Source organism: Merops nubicus, unplaced genomic scaffold (genome assembly GCF_000691845.1).
Source record: "Merops nubicus isolate BGI_N331 unplaced genomic scaffold, ASM69184v1 scaffold4771, whole genome shotgun sequence".
NCBI classification, from domain to species: domain Eukaryota; kingdom Metazoa; phylum Chordata; class Aves; order Coraciiformes; family Meropidae; genus Merops; species Merops nubicus.
Window position 1 is genome coordinate 54,085 of NW_008586071.1, and position 20,502 is coordinate 74,586.

The following is a 20,502-nucleotide window of genomic DNA, read 5'->3' on the forward strand; positions in this document are numbered from 1 at the left end:
AGGGAAAAAAAGCTTTTAATGCTCATTTTTGCATTTTGCTCTCTAGGTTGTGAAAAGCTTTCAAATGGGACAAAGCCCACACACTTCTCTTTTTATGGGTCTAGTGGTAGTAATTCTGTGTGTTTCATATTCTGGAAAATTTGTCCTTCAATTTTGATCTCTGAAGGGAGTCTGTTCATGCTGGTCTTTGCAGACATTTCTCATACACTGAATGAAAAATGGAGGATAAAAGGTGTATCAGAAATAAGGCACCCATTCTTTCATATGTATAACATCAAGAAAAGTTCTCAGGACCCAGAAACTGCCTACAAAACCAAGTTGATGAACCTACTACTCATATTAGTAATCCTACTGCTACCCACTTCTTAGTTCTAACCTGTTTTGCATTAAAAGCAAGTTACAGTAACTAAACCAAGTTACCGTTAGCGTTCATTACATTTTAATTATGAAGAGACAAATGTTGAGGTATGCTTAATTTTCAGGACTTCATATCTTTCTCTTTTTTTTTCCAGGAATGTGCTGAATTGGAGCAGGTTTACATAGCACACAAGAAACTAGGTGTGAGGGAGGGAAATATCTGTATCCAAAGAGAAAACAAATCCCTTCAACAGACTGAAACTCTGAAATACTTATATTCTGTGGGGTTTTTTTCCCATTTGCAAGGCCAATATAATTTTCCTGTATCGTCATCCTGCTGGTGGGCAAGAAGCTGAGTTTCACTTGCAGGCGCTTCTGTTTGACATTTCTACCCCCTCTTCCCCAGAGGCTGTAAGAAACTCTGGGTGACAAACACTTCCCAAACATCTGTACACTCCATGTTGTATATGGTGTGGAGCCAGCCCCCAGCAGCTGCTGCTGCCATCTTCCTACAGGAGCAGTGTGTAGAAGCAGCAGCTGAACATATATCTTCTTACACATCATCTAGCAGACAGAAAGGAGTTAGTGCCATAGACCGAGGCAGAAGGCACAGAGAATGCAGCTCCCTCCTTGTAACACTTAATAATAGGATATCTAGATTACAAATAACACAGCTAACCAACCTATTACACACTGGACCAGCATCTGGAAAGCTGCCTCTCATAACTTGGATATTAAAGGACATCCACTGGCTTTTAGGCTGCCAAGACCATCACCCTGTAGTTGTTATTTTTTAATGAGAAAAAAAGTCAGCCACACTCTGAATGTCTTCCTAACACTTGGAATCACTTCATATGAGGTGGTCGTCAACATTACAATTTTCAAGGCAGAAGGATAATTATATTTCTGTAAAACACCAGCTTTGATGGTTGACTGCACTCTTTTCTGACATTGTAAAAGTTATACAAGCAGTTCTCACTAATATTAGTAGAAACTGGGTGCATAGCTTGAGGACAGATTATAGTCTTTGTCTTGTAGGACACGAAAATAATTGAGACTCTTTTGTCAGGACCTGAGCTTTTCTTTGAGTGTTAATGTATTTTGGCAAGACACGTCAAAAGTATATCTTGTATGAAAGACATTCATCTGAAATGTTAGATAGGAACATACAAAATGCACAAGCCACCAAGCAATTCATATGACTTTTGTGATCCTCACCATAGCCCAAAAGCCCTTTTTTTCCAAGTGAGTTCAGCAATTTTCTGTTGATCAGTGAATGGTTATCCTTGAGGATGACCTTTGTTCTCTGTGCTGGACAGTTATCACTAAAAGAAAGTTTTAATTACACCTATTAAATAAGGTAATTAATAATTTTTAATCTTAAAATATATGTACATAAATCTTTTGCACAGCAGACTCTTAGTTTTCATTAATAAAAATGTCACCTTTTCATTATGAAAAATACCAGTATTTTATACTATTTAAAGAGCAATGTGGGTGATTTTAATTCAAACTACCATTGAAATCAGTGAGTTTAAATATTTAAAACATTCTTCTTACTCCTTACAAAGCACAACTTTGTGCCTCAGTTGTTTGTGCCTCTGCATATGTGAATCCCTTACCACTATATTTTATTTTTTTCTGTATTAGATTCTTCATCTGAAAAACAACCAGTGTAATGGTGGATTCCTGGTGTTATCCACAGGAATCAAGAAATCACACTGTCTCTGATTCTGTTCATTCTTTGTCAAGCAGATATTATTTTAAATTTCCGAACAACGTATGTTAGCAAGTCTGGCCAAGTCATATTTGAAGCAAGATCTATCTGTATCCACTACGTGACTACATGGTTTATCATTGATTTAATTGCTGCACTTCCTTTTGATCTTCTTTATGCTTTCAACGTCACTGTGGTAAGTACCTTGTCTTTTTTAAATTGTTTTTTTTTTTTTTTTCAAGAGGAGTTTGTTGGGGGATGAGTGGAGTTCCAGATCTGGAGAATGCAACTGAGTGAACTAAAATACCTTAGTGTTTTTTTCAGCTTCTTAGTGCATTTTCACACTGGATGCTGAATGAAGGAATACAATGTAATTGTACATGTTGATTAAAGGTATGACAAAATTGAGTGTCGAATTTGCTATTCATTGTCATGAAAGGCACATATCTTTTTTTTTTTTTTTTTAATTTAGTTATCCTTACTTTGAAAACAATTGGACCTCTGTTAACTTCCTCTTTATTTATTGTACTCAAATACAATTCACTATGGCTTTTGCTCTTACACTGAATAAATTCAATGCTTAATTTTTCATGACCTATAAACTGTTGCTGTAGTAAAATAATTATGTTTAGCAGGGTCAGCATACATTAGCCAGCTAGGAGTGTTTTTTCTCTTTACCTCTAGTCATTCTCTCTGGGAAAAAATAAAACCAAACATAATTAATGTCTATTACACTTGTTAACTTTGGTTTTGGTCTTAACTCATCTTGTTTAGGACTATAATGACAAAATGCTTAAGCAGCTTTGAAAAATGTGTGCGTCTAACATCTCATGATGTCACAATCATAAGAAGTTACATATGTATTGGGTCAACTATGAGAAGACAAAAGTTTTTCTTCTGAGAGCCCTACCAGATTTAGTAGAGTAAGAATCTACTAAGCAAAAATATCTCAAACACCAAAATAAATCCCCTAACACACCCTCTCCCACCAGATCAGAAAATTTAATTTTGGAGAAAAAATACTGGCAGAGGCTTCTCAATTTTCTGAATTGTTCACATAAGGATTTAGGTTTTTAAGTTGTCTGCTTTCTAATTTTGATCCTTTATAAACAGATGCATTCAGTCTCATTTTCATTAAATGTGAGTTACAGACAAGTACACACATGATAGGATAGACAACAGAAAAAAAAAAAAAAAAAAACAACACAGGAAAACACTGTTCAGGAGGCCTCCTATTTAAGGTATCATGTTTGATTGTATCATTTAGTTCCATTTCCTTCAACATCCATGTATGCGTGGCACATACATGTCATCCTCCAGCTGGAGATTTGTGGGGTTAGAGTTCCTGAAAAAGCTGTGGAGTCTCTTGCCGTCTCAGTAGATATTTCAAAAGAAAAAATAGTGAAACTGTATGAGTTGACTCTACTGGCTTTATACCTTGCAGATATTCTGCACTGCCACAAAACTAGTGACTCTTTGGAGGTGTGAGACCTTATACACATTCCTGCCTAGTCTCAGTGCCTGCTGAGACCCCAGCTCCTTCCATCTTTGTGTTCATCTGACATAAAGAATCACTTAAGTTCTGGAAATATGGTGTGCAATGACGTTAAAGTGAAGAACGGGCCACTAAGCACTAGTTAGAAAGACTGAATTTGCTCCTCACAAGTATAATTTTTTTATTTTTAGGAAAACCAGCTAACCAAGCAGACAAAAAAGATTAAAGAACCCTGCCACGAGTAATTTTGTAAAATGTATCGTGTTTCCTTATTAATTCCTTTTTGCTGTAGGAGATGATTCTTCCAAGCAGAGAATTTCATCACTGGTTTGTAACAAATTTATTTCTCAGTACTTCTGAGCACTATGCTATGATTGAGCCTGTGTTAGTTTTAGATAAAACTCTGTGTCTGTCATTTTGACAGAAAAAGGTTAACCCAGCTAGTCTAAAACAATTAATCAAATGGAAAATTTAGATCAGTTTATATCTGTGGGCAAAGCAAAATCTACACAGGCACAAGTATGAGTGCTGACTCCTCATTTTGTCTTTCTAAATTTATGACATAGGAAAGAAAGCTGCTTGGTGGCATTTCAGGTCTTCCAATGATAGATTGGGCACAATACAAGAAGAGTGCTTGGCATGACTAATGAGAAAATTCGGTGCAATTGCATATGATTAATTACATCTCTCTTCAAACTTGTGCATAGATAATTTTGAAATTAGAGGGTCTTTAGGCCTTAAAATTAAACATACCCCCACATTAAAAAAAAAAAAATAAATCTACCTGATTCACTGTGCTTATGGCTACTAGTGTTCTGTAACCTAATACAACTAGTCAGAATTTACTCACAAGTGGTAACTGTCCGGGCACAATTATTATTGCAACAGTCCTCTTGAAAGTTCTTATTTGTAAGTATCTATTAAAATATAATTTCACCTAAGTTATCATAGTTTGTGATGTGTAGAACGTAATCATCCATGTACAGACAAAGACTCCAACATGAAGGCCATAGCACATATGCAGTCAGTATATACAATCATTATATATGTGTAGATATGTTACAACACCTTGAAGAGTCAGTCATAAACAAGGATCCCTTTATGTTAAGAGTGCAACAGAACCACATCTGGCTCAAGCAAGAGAGACAGAAGAAAAGGAGAATTTGGGAAATTAATTACCAGAGAAAAAGAAGCAGTTGATATAGTGGCATGATTGTCAACTAGAATAATTACATTTTAATAATTATGTGATTGTGTTAATAAAAACATGGCAATTCCTTCAATATATTTTACAGCCTTCTGCCCAGACTTGCAGATATTCTTGTGCTGAAGGACAGAGACAACTAATTTCACTGACTTATTTTAGATGACATAAGATGGATAAAAGAAATGCAAGAAGAAAAGACCTTGCAATTGTTTGTGTGCTCTTATGTCAAATCTTATACCTGACAGCAGCGAACTTCAAAGGATTGTAAATGAGTGTCATGTTTTTTCCTCTGCTATGTACATAAGGAAATATGTAAAGGTTCTTGAGAAAAAAAATAAATAATGTGTAATAAATGAAAAATCTTTTGGGAGAATTACCTATGCACTCTCAAAATTGTAGTGACAAAGTAAAAAGAATTACTGTAGATTTTTTATTTTCTTTTTTACAAGTTTCCCATCTGCTTAATGCCCAACACTGGAATAAAATCAATAAAATTGTTAAATCTTCATTACTAAATCTATAATATCCCACATTATAGAACTTATCAGTCACCCTGGACCTAGCTGTGAATGAAAACACACCTATAAAATTAAGATTTTAGATTATTAGTTTTGGTTACAGAAACAGAAAGGCTTAGGAAAAGGAAAAGAATGTTGATCAAGCTGAGCTTTTAGACTTTGTTTTCAGAGAGCTCATTAGAGTGCTCTGGGAAAGCTGTGGCAAGACATGTCAAGTTTGATGTGTTATTTTTCTAGCTGATGCATGTATCCTCTATCAGCCACATACCTAACAGGCATTAATCCTAATGTCTCATTATTTAAGGGGGAAGAAAAAAAAAACAACTTGCTGTTAATGAAAATTATGCCTATTTAATCTTTAAAAAATCGAATTAAAGTATTTGGGATCCTAATCTGTATAGTGTTTGCTAACTCTGCCCAGTAGCTGAAACAAGAGCTAAGTACATTCCATACAAAATGAGGAGCTGTGTGCACTCTGGTGTGCATGCAGGTTGGAGAATCCTCTGGAGGCGATGGAGTCATCCAGAGACTGCTCACTTTGTGCATCGCTACGTCTCCTCTGAAGCCAGAGCCCATATACTTTGTAAACTGATACACTCTTAGGGTGCTAAACAGATTAGCTAATGCTTTTGCAACATGCACTTGAAAGGTAATAATATTTTCTGCAAGGAACTTAAGAGGTAGTATTATAAGTTTTAACATGAGCTTTTTTTTTGGACTCAGCTTGGTACAGAGCAGTAAAATATGCACAGGCCCCTGAACAGAGATTTAAATCTCAAGAACAAATCTGAGTCTCTGATCCCTTTTCTGCTTCCTTGTTCTGCAAAATATCTGCTATATGTTATTGCCTCTTCCAGAATTAATTATTAAGCTGGTTTCATTTCATACATAGTTGAGTCAGGCCTACTCTTTGGCTGTTAAAAAAAGTCTGAAAATCATGCTGTGCTTGAAAATGTTAACTTTGTAGTTTCGTATTGGAATCAAATGAACATGGGCCAGTTTGACAATCATGCTTCTCTTCTTGAGCAGTGAAGGATCATTGTTGCACAAACACAAATTCAGTTAAAGTTAAATCTGAAAGAAGACTTTGCATTAACAAAAAAAAAAAAAAAAAGGTGAAATGAAAGATCTCCCAGTTCTTCAAGTTTCTTTGGTTTAGATCAGAAGTAGTGTATATATATGTACACGTTATAGTGTGTATACATATACATATATAGTATAGTGTTTATATATATATATATATATCAGTACACAGTAAAGAGTTGGCAGGGGGTTTAACCGTCTTCTTTGTTATTCTCTGCTGTTGTAAGATGGTTGCCCTTCATTGAAGCAAGAGAGCTGTGTGACAGAAATCAACTGCTGACGAGTTGTTTTCTTTCTCTGTTCTTCCAGGTTTCACTTGTCCATCTCCTAAAGACAGTGCGATTGCTGCGCCTCTTGCGTCTCCTTCAGAAGCTGGATCGTTACTCCCAGCACAGCACAATTGTTCTTACACTTCTCATGTCCATGTTTGCCTTGCTTGCTCACTGGATGGCCTGCATTTGGTATGTCATAGGGAAAAGGGAGATGGAACAGAATAACCCCCTTACCTGGGACATAGGTAAGTTCTTTGTTCTGCCATACACGTATATATGTACAGATGTCTGTATATATACATATATATGTATGTAAATATGTAAAACCACATGTCTAAGTCACTCAATATTTCCTTTTTTGTTTAATCTTATACAATGTGTTTTACTTAGTGCTGTTTGCAGAGTAAAGGAATTGATTTGTGCTCTGAATTTCAGGTCCATCTGAAAAAGGTTTAAAATGAAAAGAAAATTTGAAGAGTAGAAAAAAAGATTTTTAAATGTTTCAGTGTTTGGGGAATTAAGGATCTGTTTGAGAAAGGACTAGATAGACTGTGTAGAACAGTAGATGAGAAAGTTCATCCTGGTTTTGCAAATTAGGCAAATTCTTCAACAGAGGCATTCCCTGGAGTGTGCTGATTATTCCTTACTACACACTGAAACAGATAGGCTCTGAAATGCCTTCAAGTCAAAAACTCCCTTTGGAAATATTGTCTAGCTTGTTTGCAGGGTTTGCTCTTTGGCATAGCAAAGTGTTTAACAGTGGAGGGATGGGTTTGGAATGCTTAGTTGTGATCCGAAGTTTAGTTTCCACACCAGCATTCATTGTAATTTCACTGAGTGTTCCAGATTGACTTTTTAGATTTTAAAGTTTTCCTTTTTTGCTAAGGCTTATTATTATTTCTCGGAGTTGTACCCATGTGTGATGGTATAATGGGAAAGCAATATACCTTGTATAGGAACATTACATCACCAGGTACTTGTACACTGTTGGAAGTCTGCAACCAACTTGTGCAATACCTGATTCTCTACATCTTTCCACGGGGGTCATTCCGGCTTTACTGTAGAAGTGATTTTTTTTTAATGCCTTTCTCGTATGCCATATGAGTATCAAGCATCCCTTTTTCTCCTTTTTTTTTTTTTTCTGGTCCTTGTGTTCTATCTTTTAATTCTACTTGTGTTTATATTTAGCCTAAAGCTATTACGTGTTCACTGAATCAGGAGAGAAAACAAGGCCAGTGATAAAATTAACTGAAAGGGGAAAGCTCTACTAGTTTTCTTTATGCTGTTAGATACTAAAGACAGGATTAAAAAGCAGAAGAATAATTTAGAATATGTAAGTTAACCGTAAAAGAATGCACATCTCTTTCATAAACTAAGAGTATCTAATAGTGAGACAGTTTTCCAACAGAAAAAATATTTGGTCGGTGGAATTACTTGCGACCAAAGATAGTGCCATGCATTCCAACTGCAGTATGCTCTATTCTCATCTGCTTTAATTTCTTTCTTCTTTCTTAAACCCTTTATAATCTATCTAAATATCACATAATAACAATAAGTCTGAAGGAAAAATGACAGGTATGTTAATGGTGCCTGACCTCAGATGAGGTGAGGATGCTGGGTCAGGAAACAGAAAAGAAGAAACTCCAGTAAATACAACGCTCCACTTTGTCCATAGGTTACTGAAAGCTTTGTGGAGTCTTTTTATTCTTCTAGGTGATTGTTTATTTCTCCTTCCTTTTGTAAACCAGGTCTGTGACCTGCTGCTGAACTCCTCATAGAGTGCAAACCCCTCAAAGAAAAGACTGCAGCTGTAGGGGAGAATATACAAAGAAAGCCCACTGTGCACAAATTGGTCAAATACTGCTAACAGAAAAACAAATCCAAATAATAATAATAATAATAAAAAGAAGAGTCTCTCAGGAAGGAAAGAGGTATGAAGACACATTGTAAGCTTATGTAGGCCACAAATGATAGCTGATTTCAAAGCATTCATTGCTATCCCAATGACGAAGATGGGCTGCATCCTGCCTCCCCAGGTGGGGCTGCTGGTCATGCTCCCCATGAAGCCTCTTCCTCTCCCTTTTCCCTGAACTGAGGCTACATTCAGGATATTCTCCTCATATCCCGTGGGGCTCTTGGCATTTATTGCTATGAAAACATTAACTTTCTCTTTTTGTCCTCTCTTGGGCAATGGCAGTAATAAACAAATGTCCCAACAACTTCATTAGAACAAATCCCAGTTTATCCAGAACAGAGCTATCTCACAGAAGTCCCATTTGCTTCTTGGTGAAGAGTGTTGTATCTGAGTTATCGTGTACTGATCATCTTTCAGCAGGCTTTCTAGGCAGGAATTGCTCCCAACAGTCTCTCAGCACTGGCTTGTCTCAACGCGAGACTTAGTGACCTTCCCTGGACTATTGCAGGCAATGCACCTCCTGGCTGGATGGGCTAAGCCACTTTTTAGTCAGGTGTACTCAGACTTCAGCGTCCTAGTTGGCAAAAGGGCTTTGCTGTTGAGCTTACAGCCTGATTTTGTTCAATTTTTTTTTTTTTTTTCAAAAAATGTGGGTTTGCATTTTTTTCTGGAAAGTAGTTCTGCCACCTTCATGGATAGTCTCCAAAATATTTAGATCTATAAATCTATAATAAAAATTATACCGCAATGAGTCCTGCAAAGTTCCTACAGATATTAGTTCTGTGTCTGTCAGAATGGTTATTTGAAAACTTATGTCTAGCACTAAGTTAAATATTTTACGGCTTTGGGGATTTGTCTGGGATTTTTTGTTTCTTTCTTTTTTTTTTTTTTTTAAGGGAAAAGATTTTAGAACGTTCAATTATTAGAAAGTGATTAAAAAAAAAAATCTCTGAAAACTCCAGATAGCTCTAATGAAGCCATTACTTTTTAAAAATAAAAGCTACATTTAAGCTCATGTCATATATATGAGCAGAAAAATAAGATCATGTAATTTTTTCAATCAGTGCAAATTCTATTGCTCTCCACATGCAAACTCCTGGCTGGTGAAACACAGTGAAGTTAAGTCTTGGCCCCCTATGTACTACAGTTTCTGCTACTCTGAAGATACACAGTGAATCATATGTAGCTAGGCTTTATTTTCACCTTAAGAAAACCTGAAATTTCTCTGACATCTCACAGCATCCATGTAGTCAATATATTGAGGGGAGAAGAGTAGGTATGATTTAGGGTATGAGTGATTAAGCAAAGTAAAATGATATCGTGAGATCATAATAAATCACAAACAAATAATACACACAGCAGAAATCTTGCTTGGGGTATGATAAAGGTAGTATTACTGTTAGACACTGAGGATATTCTGTTCTCATGTATGAAATCCTCAGCTGGAAATTTTTGTGCCATTTTGGAAAGCATGTAAGAGATTTCTTACTGCAGGAAAAGCAGTAGGAAATTATTCTTAGTCTTGTGTTTACAGCTTTTAATTTTTAAACTTTTACTGTTATTACATTAATACCAAAGCTGTAGACTCAAGTTTCCATTAATAGATCTTCCATAAAGTTCATTCCAAGTATTAGGAGGCTTTCTAATTCTCAGCATTAAAAAAACCACACCATAAAAAATAGAATTTTTATACTTTATTACTAAAAGAAATGTGTGTCCCCCTTGGAAAGTATGCTTTTCATTCTTCACTGAGTGTCTCAGGTGGTGTTCACCTGAAATATTGGTACCCTGGATACGGATGCTGCAGTGCATACAATAGCTGACATATATAATAATATAAGGACAGGTTTGTTCTAAGAAAGGAAAATCATGCCTGGAATAAAAAGGAGATTTCTTTGTTTTTTATGTTTGCTTCTATTTTGGGGGAGGGAGAGTCTGAGGGAGAAAAAAGCTTTTAGCAACCTCTTTACTCCATTTAGTGCTTCCTCAGGGAGCCTGAGGCACAGATTTTAAGACTGAGGTTTTGCTGATAATTAAAGCAAACATTTTAAAGCTGCAGTACTGTTAACATAATACGTTGGACCTTGCTGTGCCATCAGATATGCACCAGATCTCACAACATTGACTTTAGCGGCAGTAGCATTTGTTTCTGTGTATTTATTTCTCTGGTTAATTTAAACAAATGAGGTGTTTAATTTGCATTTGAACTGGGGCAATGGGAGTGATAAAATTCTCCCTATGAAAATACCAAGAACTTAAAAGTGTATTTGCTTTGTTCTTGGTGGGCCTAATTGTAAGCCTTTGTTTCATTTTTTTGTCCTTATTCAGGCAACATTCTCATTGCAAATACATTAAAAACATGGTTAAATTCACAAATTTTACCACATGGTTACACAATGAGAAAGATATACTGTCTGGGAATATTATTCAAGAACTGTTATGTCATGATGGCATAGGGAAAAACACCAGTGTAGTAAAAGGTTAAAATCTGGATCTCTTGCTTAGTTCTAATATCGTTATTTTAAGTGATTACATGAGGCATTTGGAAGACAGGCAGCATGGGCACTGTTTTCAGCTGCTACCTTTACCTCGGCAAGTGCTCCCATCTCAGGAAACAGTTCTTCCATGTGCAGCAGCTTGAATCTAACATCTGATTAAAAAAACAAGTCCTGAACTAGACATTCCCACCCACCTGAGCCAGTGGTACACTCCTTATCCTCTCTTTCTGGGCTTTTTCATATCCTCTCTTTCAAATTCCACCTTGTTTCCCTCATTTCTTCTCACTGGTGAAACAGATGTTTCCCTGAGACACAGTGTGATTTTCAGCAACCTGTTAAAATAAGATTAACTTTCTGTTAGCTGGCACAGAGTAGAGGATAGCCTGTGCTGAGATTCCTGGCTGATCCTAACACTTTCATTCCATTGTCTTCAATACATTGGCTCTCATTTCTATAGGTTTAACTGATACCAGATTTAGGCAGAGGTTCTTTATTTGCTGTCTGCTGTTTTGAATTATAGAATCATAGAATCCTTTAGGTTGGAAGAGCCCTTTAAGATCATCAAGTCCGACCATTAAGCCATTAGGGCTCTAAAGTCCTCTGCTAAAACAGATCAGAATCTGTCAGGGTTGGAAGGGACCACAAGGGTCACCCAGTTCCAACCCCTCTGCCGTGAGCAGGGACACCTCCCACTAGATCAGGCTGCCCAGAGCCTCATCCAGCCTGGCCTTAAAGACCCCCAGGGATGGGGCCTCAACCACCTCCCTGGGCAACCCATTCCAGGGTCTCACCACTCTCATGATGAAGAACTTCTTTCTCACATCCAGCCTGAATCTACCCACTTCCACTAATAATGGGCACAAACTGGAACACAGGAAGTTCCACCTAAACATAAGAGAAAACATTCTTACTTTGAGAGTGACAGAGCACTGGAATAGTCTGCCAGAGAGGTTGTGGAGTCTCCTCTGCAGACTTTCAAAACCCACTTGGACACATTACTGTGCAACTTGGTCTAGGAGAACCTGCTTTGGCAGAGGGAGTGGACTAGATGATCCCCAGAGGTCCCTTCCAACCCTTACCGTTCTATGTTTTTGTGACAATCATAGTTATGCACACATTATTTAGTACAAAGTGAGCAGAGGCACATAGTTTATAATTCGTTTGTCAGTCTGTTAGAATAGACACAGAAATTTTACTGCTACAAGGAGGTTTTATATGGACAGCTGTAATCACCTGGACATGTGTGGAAACCTGTCTGCACATAGTAAAGACATAAACTTACAAATAAAGGTCTTTTAAAGGTTTATCTGAAAATCTGCCCCTACTTTTTTGTCTGCTTTATATGTAAAACATACTTTCTAAGATAGGTATTCTTTATTAACATCTCTCACTTCAGACCTGTGTATTCCAGACCTTATTAGGATTTAAAATATAAATTCAAATTTTAAAATAGCCATAGAAATATTTTTTTTTTAGAAATCATTCAATTTTGCATTTGAAAATCCTAAACATTATTTTTTTAATGGAGCTCTGCCAAACTAAAGTGTTTTTTGTTGAACTGACCTGAAACATTTCCCTTGCATTTAATTTAACCTTAATCTCTATTTCAGCTGCTTTGGGCCTTAGTAGGTTTTATTCTGCCATTCTTCCCTGCTGTTCTTTTCTACAGGATCAGTTCGTTGATTAAACTGTATTTTCCTTTATGCACCATACTTTGCTTTCTGATTGAGCCATCTTAGTAATCACAGAATACCCCAGGACTGAGACACTCTCTTGGATTTGTAGCCCAGAAAGAAGGAAAAAGTACCTTATTAAAGGGACTGTGAGGTTTTTATATAGTCATTAATACATTTCCAAGATTTTGTACATAGGCCAGAAATTTGGGACAATTTTTAAGTTAAAAGTAAAAATCTGGTGTGTGGATGAAGCCCCTGAGATCTGACAAAGCTCAAAGTATCCTGCAGAAGTGTACCTACATATTGTTCATTAATTCCACAAAGCAGTTTCTGTCTCAGTGCCAATGCTGTATCTGCACCAATTTCTGTAGCCATCAGAGAAATTCTCAGTGCCACATGTAGGGGGAAAATCTGCTTAGTATGCACCCCATAAGAGGGAAAGGTCCCAAGAGGTAAAACACCCCCCTGACCTTTCCACATGGCTGCTGTAATGGGAATACTGTAGAGTATAATTTATTGAAAGCTGAAAATGCTGTGTGTAAAAGGCTTGTTCAGTCAATTACATCAACATCTTTAACCCTTAACTGCTCTGCTTTGAATTATAGAAATGCTGGCTGGAGAGAAGCTCTGATGTTTATTTAAACCAGCCAGATAGCTGAAGTAGGACTAGAGCCAGCACTAAACCGGGTCAGGCACAGCTTGCTCTGTTCAAGTGCTGAAAACAAGCAGACTTGAAGAGGCCTTCATCTCTTTGGGTAGCTTTTTCTGGGGTTACATTACCCTCCTTGGAGAGCTTTATACTTGTTTGCTAAAACATTAGTGTCTATTACACATTGGTGTGTTAGGATATTTTGTTAGAGTTTCTCAGAAATTTCTACTTATGGTTTCATAGCTCATGGCTTCACTGTTCAAATTACAATCTCTCGATCCACTTTAGACCCACAAAGCCTTTACTATATATTTTGAAATATTTTCAGCAGCTGCTTCAATATTTGGACTGCCTCTTTCAGCCCCTTCACATAGGTAGAAATTCTACAGTGTTAGAATGCCATATTGCATTCCACGGACATCCCATAACAACTAAAATTGCTTTTCTTTTCTTCTATAGGACAAGCATGACTTAAAAAAAAAAAATCATTTACATATAAAAATGAAGAAAATATTCAAAACACTTTTCTTTCCAGACTTTCTTCCATTTTCACATACCTCAGGAAAATATTTGTGCTTCTTTTATACTTTCAGGTGGCAGTGCTTAAAGTTAAGTGACTACTTTCAGCAAAAGAAACTCATGTGGGGTGAGAGTATGTCATGGCATTCAGCACTCTATGAAGTATTACACAACCCAGAGTCTGTAAAACTAATTATACCTAATTATTCTAAATAATTTTTCATTGTCAGATCTAAAATAAGAATGCTAGCTCTTAGGATTTGTCACACACTTCAAAAAAAACCTGTCTGACACAGGCGTTTTATTTCAGAATTATTGTAACTTTAAATATGTGGCATGCTTTGCCATTAAGATGCTGGCTTTCTTCTTTACTTTTTCTTCCATTTCCATCAAGCCTTTATTACATTGCAAATTCTAGTTTTGCTATCATGTTCAAATATAATCTGGAGTAAAATATCCCCTGTTGTTGATTTCTCACCTCACAAAACCCAAATATGTTTGAATCTCAGCTTCCTTGATTCAAATGAGACATAAGAAAAATCATATTGAAAAATGTTACTTAGATTGTAGAGTTAAGGATTAGAAAATTAAGACAAGGCAAGAGGAACAAAATTGTTAATACCTTTTATCATCTGGCTGCCTGACTAGGGCAGCATCCTGGTCCAGAAAGCAACACAATGGCTCGTTAGGTAACAGTGCAAAGGAAAAGACTTAGACAATATTACATAATCTATTGAGCAAGCAAGGGGAGGATTGTAATGAGAGTTAGCATACTTAGCTGTTATTTAACTAGCACGGATGTTAGTAGCATAGAAGACAAGGAGAAGCAGATGTCATGTAGACTACAGCAGTCTCTACTGACTGTAACTGCACTCAATAATGTCATATCACCCCTTGTGTGAGTATACAGGCCAGTCAGATGAAAACCACCCTAGTTTTGTTGAAATTCTGCAATTACCCTCTCATTTGTCATTAGACCTACTAAAAGATACACTTTTGTGTTGGGACATCTACCCCTGTTTCACCAGTTAGGGAGGCTGCATTTGAACACAGAGAAGTTGTAAAAAATTGTCTTGTTTGCTGGGGTGGTGAAGATGGCAGGAGAGGGGAAGGGGTTGACTGTCAGGGACCACCTATTGCATTACTCGGCTTTGAGAAGCTGAGAGAACTCTTAGAGAGGAGTCTAGAGGTAAACAGTCACACTCTTGCAGATAACTGACAGTTAGTATGGAAATGTGTATTGCACACATAAAACAAATTTCACTGTTTCTGTTTTAAAAAATAGTCCTTTTGATAGCTTGCTGTTGCAAATAGATAATACTTTCTTTTACAGAGATTTTAAGGTATTGATTACCACTGTCATTGCTCCCAGGAGAATCTATTTGCTGATTCCGAGTCAGGACTGTTAATATACTTGTAGTTAGGACTGAGAAATTGTCATGCAAATAAAGTACTGAAAGACTTTAGCCTGAGTTTCTCTGATGGTGAGACTTGAACAGGTGAGAACATCAGGACAGAGGTGAGATTAATTTACCAGCTAGTCCACACTGCACACATAGACTCAAAGTTTTGCTAGCAACCCTAAAACTGACATTATTCAAGGTTTTGGGTTGTGGGGTGGTTTTTTATTTGTTTTGGTTTGGGGTTTTGGTGTTTTTTTGTGTTTGTGTGTGTGTGTGTTTTTCTTCCCCATATTTTGATACTAAAGGCTTAATTTTGAAGTAATCTGTGTTGCTAACAGAGAGAAGTACTCATTTCTTATAACAGACAGGAATGTATCACCTGTAGTAGCTCAAACCCTTTTTGGCATGACTCAACACAAAACATAAAATCTCAAACCAGGTTTCTAACACTTTAAATGACAGCATAGGAAAAAAAAAAAAAAAAAACCAAAAAAACCCCCACATTAATTTTATTGCAACAGCACCTGGGATCCTCCCCTCCACTACTTGATTTAACAACAGATAGAAAGGCTACTCTTGCCCCAAAGGTTATTACACTCAAAATATGTGATAAGAAAAGCTCTAACAGATGGGTACAGACTGAGGGTGCACAAGGAAGCAAAGAGGGCAGAGACAGACATGCTCTTTTCCCTGAATGGACTAGAAGCACTAAGATTTTAATTCCAAGCTTAGCTGCAAGGTATTTGATAGCCTGGAAAAGGACAGTAACAGCCAGCTTGCCTAGGGAGCACTAATGTTAAATGCTGAGATACTTTGTGAAGTGACAATGTGAGCATCTCCTTAAAGGAGATGACTTGCAAACGATTCATATACTTCTAATGATATGCATGCAGTGTTATTTCTTAAATTGTATGTTAAAGTGTATGTATAGACTTGGTTGTTTTACGTGTAATTTAAAAATTAAATTGTTTTTACGATATTACAAAATTTTAAAAAAAAGGAGTTTATTTACTTATGTTAGTAATTTGTTTTAGTTTAAGAACCTTCACAGAAAGATAATGCTGTGGTTTTGGGAGGGGAAAACCAGGATAATTAAAAAAAAAAATAAATCATAGAATCATAGGGGTTGGAAGGGACCTCGAAAGATCATCTAGTCCAACCCCCCTGCCAGAGCAGGACCACCTAGAGTACATCACACAGGAAGGCGTCCAGGCGGGTTTTGAATGTCTCCAGTGAAGGAGACTCCACAACCTCTCTGGGCAGCCTGTTCCAGTGCTCCGTCATCCTCACAGTGAAAAAATTTTTCCTGATATTCACCTTGAACCTCCTATGCTCCAATTTGCACCCATTACCCCTTGTCCTATCACAGGTCATCACTGAAAAAAGCTTAATTCCATCTTCCTGACACTCACCCCTTACATATTTGTAAACATTGATGAGGTCACCCCTCAGTCTCCTTTTCTCCAGGCTAAAGAGACCCAGCTCCCTCAGCCTTTCCTCATAAGGGAGATGCTCCACTCCCCTAATCATCTTTGTAGCCCTACGCTGGACTCTCTCCAGTAGTTCCCTGTCCTTCTTGAACTGAGGGGCCCAGAACTGGACACAATACTCCAGATGCGGTCTCACCAATGCAGAAAATAATTAAAAGACATTTGTCTTCACTACAAGTATACTGATGACTTTAGAGCTGTTTATAAAATATTCCTAGTAAAAAGAAAAATTTTAATTAAAATTATTAGCCATGTATAGTGCTTTGTATGTATTGACTAAGACAGTCATGGAAAGTCAATATTGAAAATATCCCCATCTCATCCTTTCAATCAAGTGGGAAAGAGAAAAAAAATGCCAGCTTGCAAAAGTAAAACGGATTTAAATCTCCCTTATATCCAAATATACCCATCTGATAAATTGTACAAGCTGTACGTGCTTGCCAGAGAGAAGAGTTTCCAGTACATTTCTTTTCTAAATTTACCTACTCCTTGATAAATGAGACTGAAGGAATTTATGACCTAGTTCTACAGGACTTTACCACGTACACTGAGGCTTCTATGTGACAGTAAGTATAAATGTTTAGAGAACTATCATAAAATATTTTTTTAAAGAAGTGTTCCTTGTAGATCTGCTGAGTTAGGTCTTAAATTTCTTATACATAGCTCTTATATGTAACATAGGCAGGTGTCCCCCTTGGAGTAAATGTATCTCTACTGTAAGGGAAATATTTATTCCATTACACTTTGAGACTGTTGCAAAGGATGTTGGAGGGTTCCTCACCAATATAAGAAAAGGTACTCTGCAGCTGTCTATGTTGTTTAGACATCTATAGAATACTACTTGCATGTCCCAGAGATGCAGTCTGCAACCTTATGTAGCAGCAAGACAATAACACAGCTTAGGGGTGACAGGAACAAGCCATTACCAAAGCCTGCCCAGTCAGCCCACATGGCTAGCCCACCAAAAGGACAGGCTCACCCATCAAGTTGCCATTCCACATGGTAGACAGCCCTGGCAGAAAAGTCCTCCAGTAATAACCTCTGTGGTCACACAGAACATCAGCTGACTGTTTGGAGACTGTCTTGGAGCTACACTCAAAGGGACACATCTCCTCTCATACTGCTCCCTTCTTTCTCCCATCAGAACATACAGTACTTGTAGACACAAAATAACTTCACTGGAAAGAAAATATTTTGCCACAAGGTGAAGGACAAATGTAGGTACCTAGTTCATATGCATTATTTACCACCTTGAGAAATATTTTGTGGTCTTGCTGGAACTCTGTCTGGGCTAGTCCTCAGGGATTCATCCAGCCCAGTAAAAGAAAAACTAAAAGAACAACAAAAGAGTTACAAAAGGGGATAGAACTTCATCTGGAAATGTTAATGTTTAATTGCATGAACAGAGTCAGGTTCTGTAGAAACCAGGGCTTGAAATGTGTAAAGTTGTTAGTAATTCATTCATACTGGGTTTTATGTAGCATTCTGCATTAGGTGGAAGAGCTGCAGAACTCCACCCTGTGTTTACTTGTGACTAACCAAATATTTTTTAAAAGCTATCTTTCCAATACTGTTTTCTAATAAAATGTTAACATTAAAAGTACTTAATAATATTTTCATACCAGGCCTATTGCTCTACCACTTACAAGGCATGAATGTGGCCAGGAGTGACCAACCAGAGAGACTGTGAGAATCACATAATAATCCATGCTGTTACTGGGGTGGATTACAAGCTTCCTCTAGGATAAAAGCATCTTTTTTTGTGCTTTTTGACCTTCCAAAATGAAAATGTAAATTATTTAACAGACCACACTTTGCTGATGACAGAAGATTAAAACCTTCCCACAAAGGAATTCTGTCAGTATCTCCAAGGGGGCATCAATTTTACCATGAGAATACAGAAATTTTATTTTCTTATTCAAAGCAGTGATAGTTGCAATTTAGAGTTGAGTTTTGTCAGATAATTAAAGCTTAATTGTCAGTGTTCAGCACTTCTGTGGGCTCAGCTGTGTTTTTGTTGCTATCAGCAACATTACAATTAGATCTTAGCTTTTGTTCTTTTTTTAATGCCTTGATTGAGCACCTCTTCTTCCTGAAACTACTTAATTCATTGACTATTTATTGCACTATGAAAACTCCATTTTCAGTGAACACAATGGGTCAGTATCTTGTTATGACTGTTGAGTTACATGAATTAAAGCTTTACAAAAAGCAATTATTTTTATGATAGCTTCTAAGTATATATTCAATTAGATATACAACAGACAATATATTTACAAAGGGTATTAGTCAGCCTTAGAAAATAATTACATAGGATAATTACACCTTTCAAATTAGATTAGTTTTTGGTAGACCTGGCAAAGGTTAAGCTTATATCTAAAATGCTCTAATGAAAGGAAGTATGCATTTAGTCTGAAAAACTTCATGGCTATTACAAGTCTTTAAAACACCTATCACATTTCTGGACACCGTATGTCTCTAGATGGTTGAAAACCTTCCTTACAGATCTATGGAAAGATACAGTTTTCTCTAGATCAGTGTCCAAGAAGAATGCCAGTCAATGTGTCTGCAAAGGGTATTCCGTCATTTAGGGCAGGCATTCAAAAGCACCCTGATATGAAGGCAACCATTTCACTTACATGCCTTTGAATACAGAGGGTGGTTTACCTTCAGTGGGCAAGCCTCATGGAGCAGTGGAAGATACCTGGACTTTCAGTTTTTATCCTTGTTTTTCTTTTCTGACTGCACAACATCCAAATTCAAACCTTCTCAGTTACAGGTTGAAAATTAGTGGTAGAATTCGCAAAGTATGGCAAAGAGTTACAATTTCATTTGACATATGTTGAAGTCCTGTTTTGTTGTTGTTGGTTTTTTTTGTTTTGTTTTGTTTTTGGTTTTTTTTTTTATTTGTTCCATAATAAAGAAATTAACTACATGCAAAGATATGGCCCAGATCTCACCATTATTAGGAACATGCTTGTGCCTTGGATTTTGGCTCATACCAGTCTCTTAGGTCAGTTGTTAATTTGGGAAGAGATTTAATAAAAATTCTGTCCAGTTTCTCTGTATTGGAAGTCAAATGACATTTTTATTAAATCTGTCCTTTCTTAGTGTCCACTTAACTTTTAATATGATAACAATCCTAAAATTTGCTGCTTGTGAATCCTCATGTATAATTTTGGAGAGATGTCTCATCAAGGTTTGTTTCTGTGAAGGACATGACTTTGAAATTCACAACTGTTTTTCTTTTAATTTTAAAATATTACATTTATTTTCATTGCTGTTGTTTGCAGGCTCTCCAAAGTATGCTGTTAATGATTTCACATGGATCTTTAAATTATATATATATATCGTACTTACATGAATCAAGGCTTTATTTTGGTTTATGCATTAGGCTTTAAAGAGATGAACATCTCAGATCCAATCTTCTTATAATATTTGTCCTCTCTTCTGTAAAGATTTTATGTACTTAACAGAAAGAGCACAGAGCACTTGATAGAAAAGGGGTTGTATTTTTCCTCTTTGATTACATATTAAAGGGATTTTTTAAATTTTTTTTTTAATGGTCTAGAACGTGGGTGTACATCAGGCAAAAGTGTATAAAGTTTTATATATATCTATAGAAGATATTCTGTAGTTTCCATCACAGTAATATCCATGTGCCTCACTTCTGTTGGCACTTAAAAGTCCATTGAGCCCAGAG

The 20,502-nt window shown here is 36.7% G+C and overlaps 1 protein-coding gene across 1 annotated transcript in view; it reads left to right on the top strand.

Annotated features, from left to right (window-relative positions):
* The window catches only part of LOC103780828 (potassium voltage-gated channel subfamily H member 8-like), a gene marked incomplete at its 3' end in the record, with an annotated part of 76,978 nt that overhangs the window by 43,809 nt on the left and 12,667 nt on the right, over positions 1–20,502 (top strand). The window contains exons 5-6 of the mRNA XM_008948520.1: positions 2,113–2,270; positions 6,687–6,894. Of these exons, the coding sequence (XP_008946768.1) occupies positions 2,113–2,270; positions 6,687–6,894 (366 nt within the window). The remainder of the gene's footprint in view (positions 1–2,112; positions 2,271–6,686; positions 6,895–20,502) is intronic.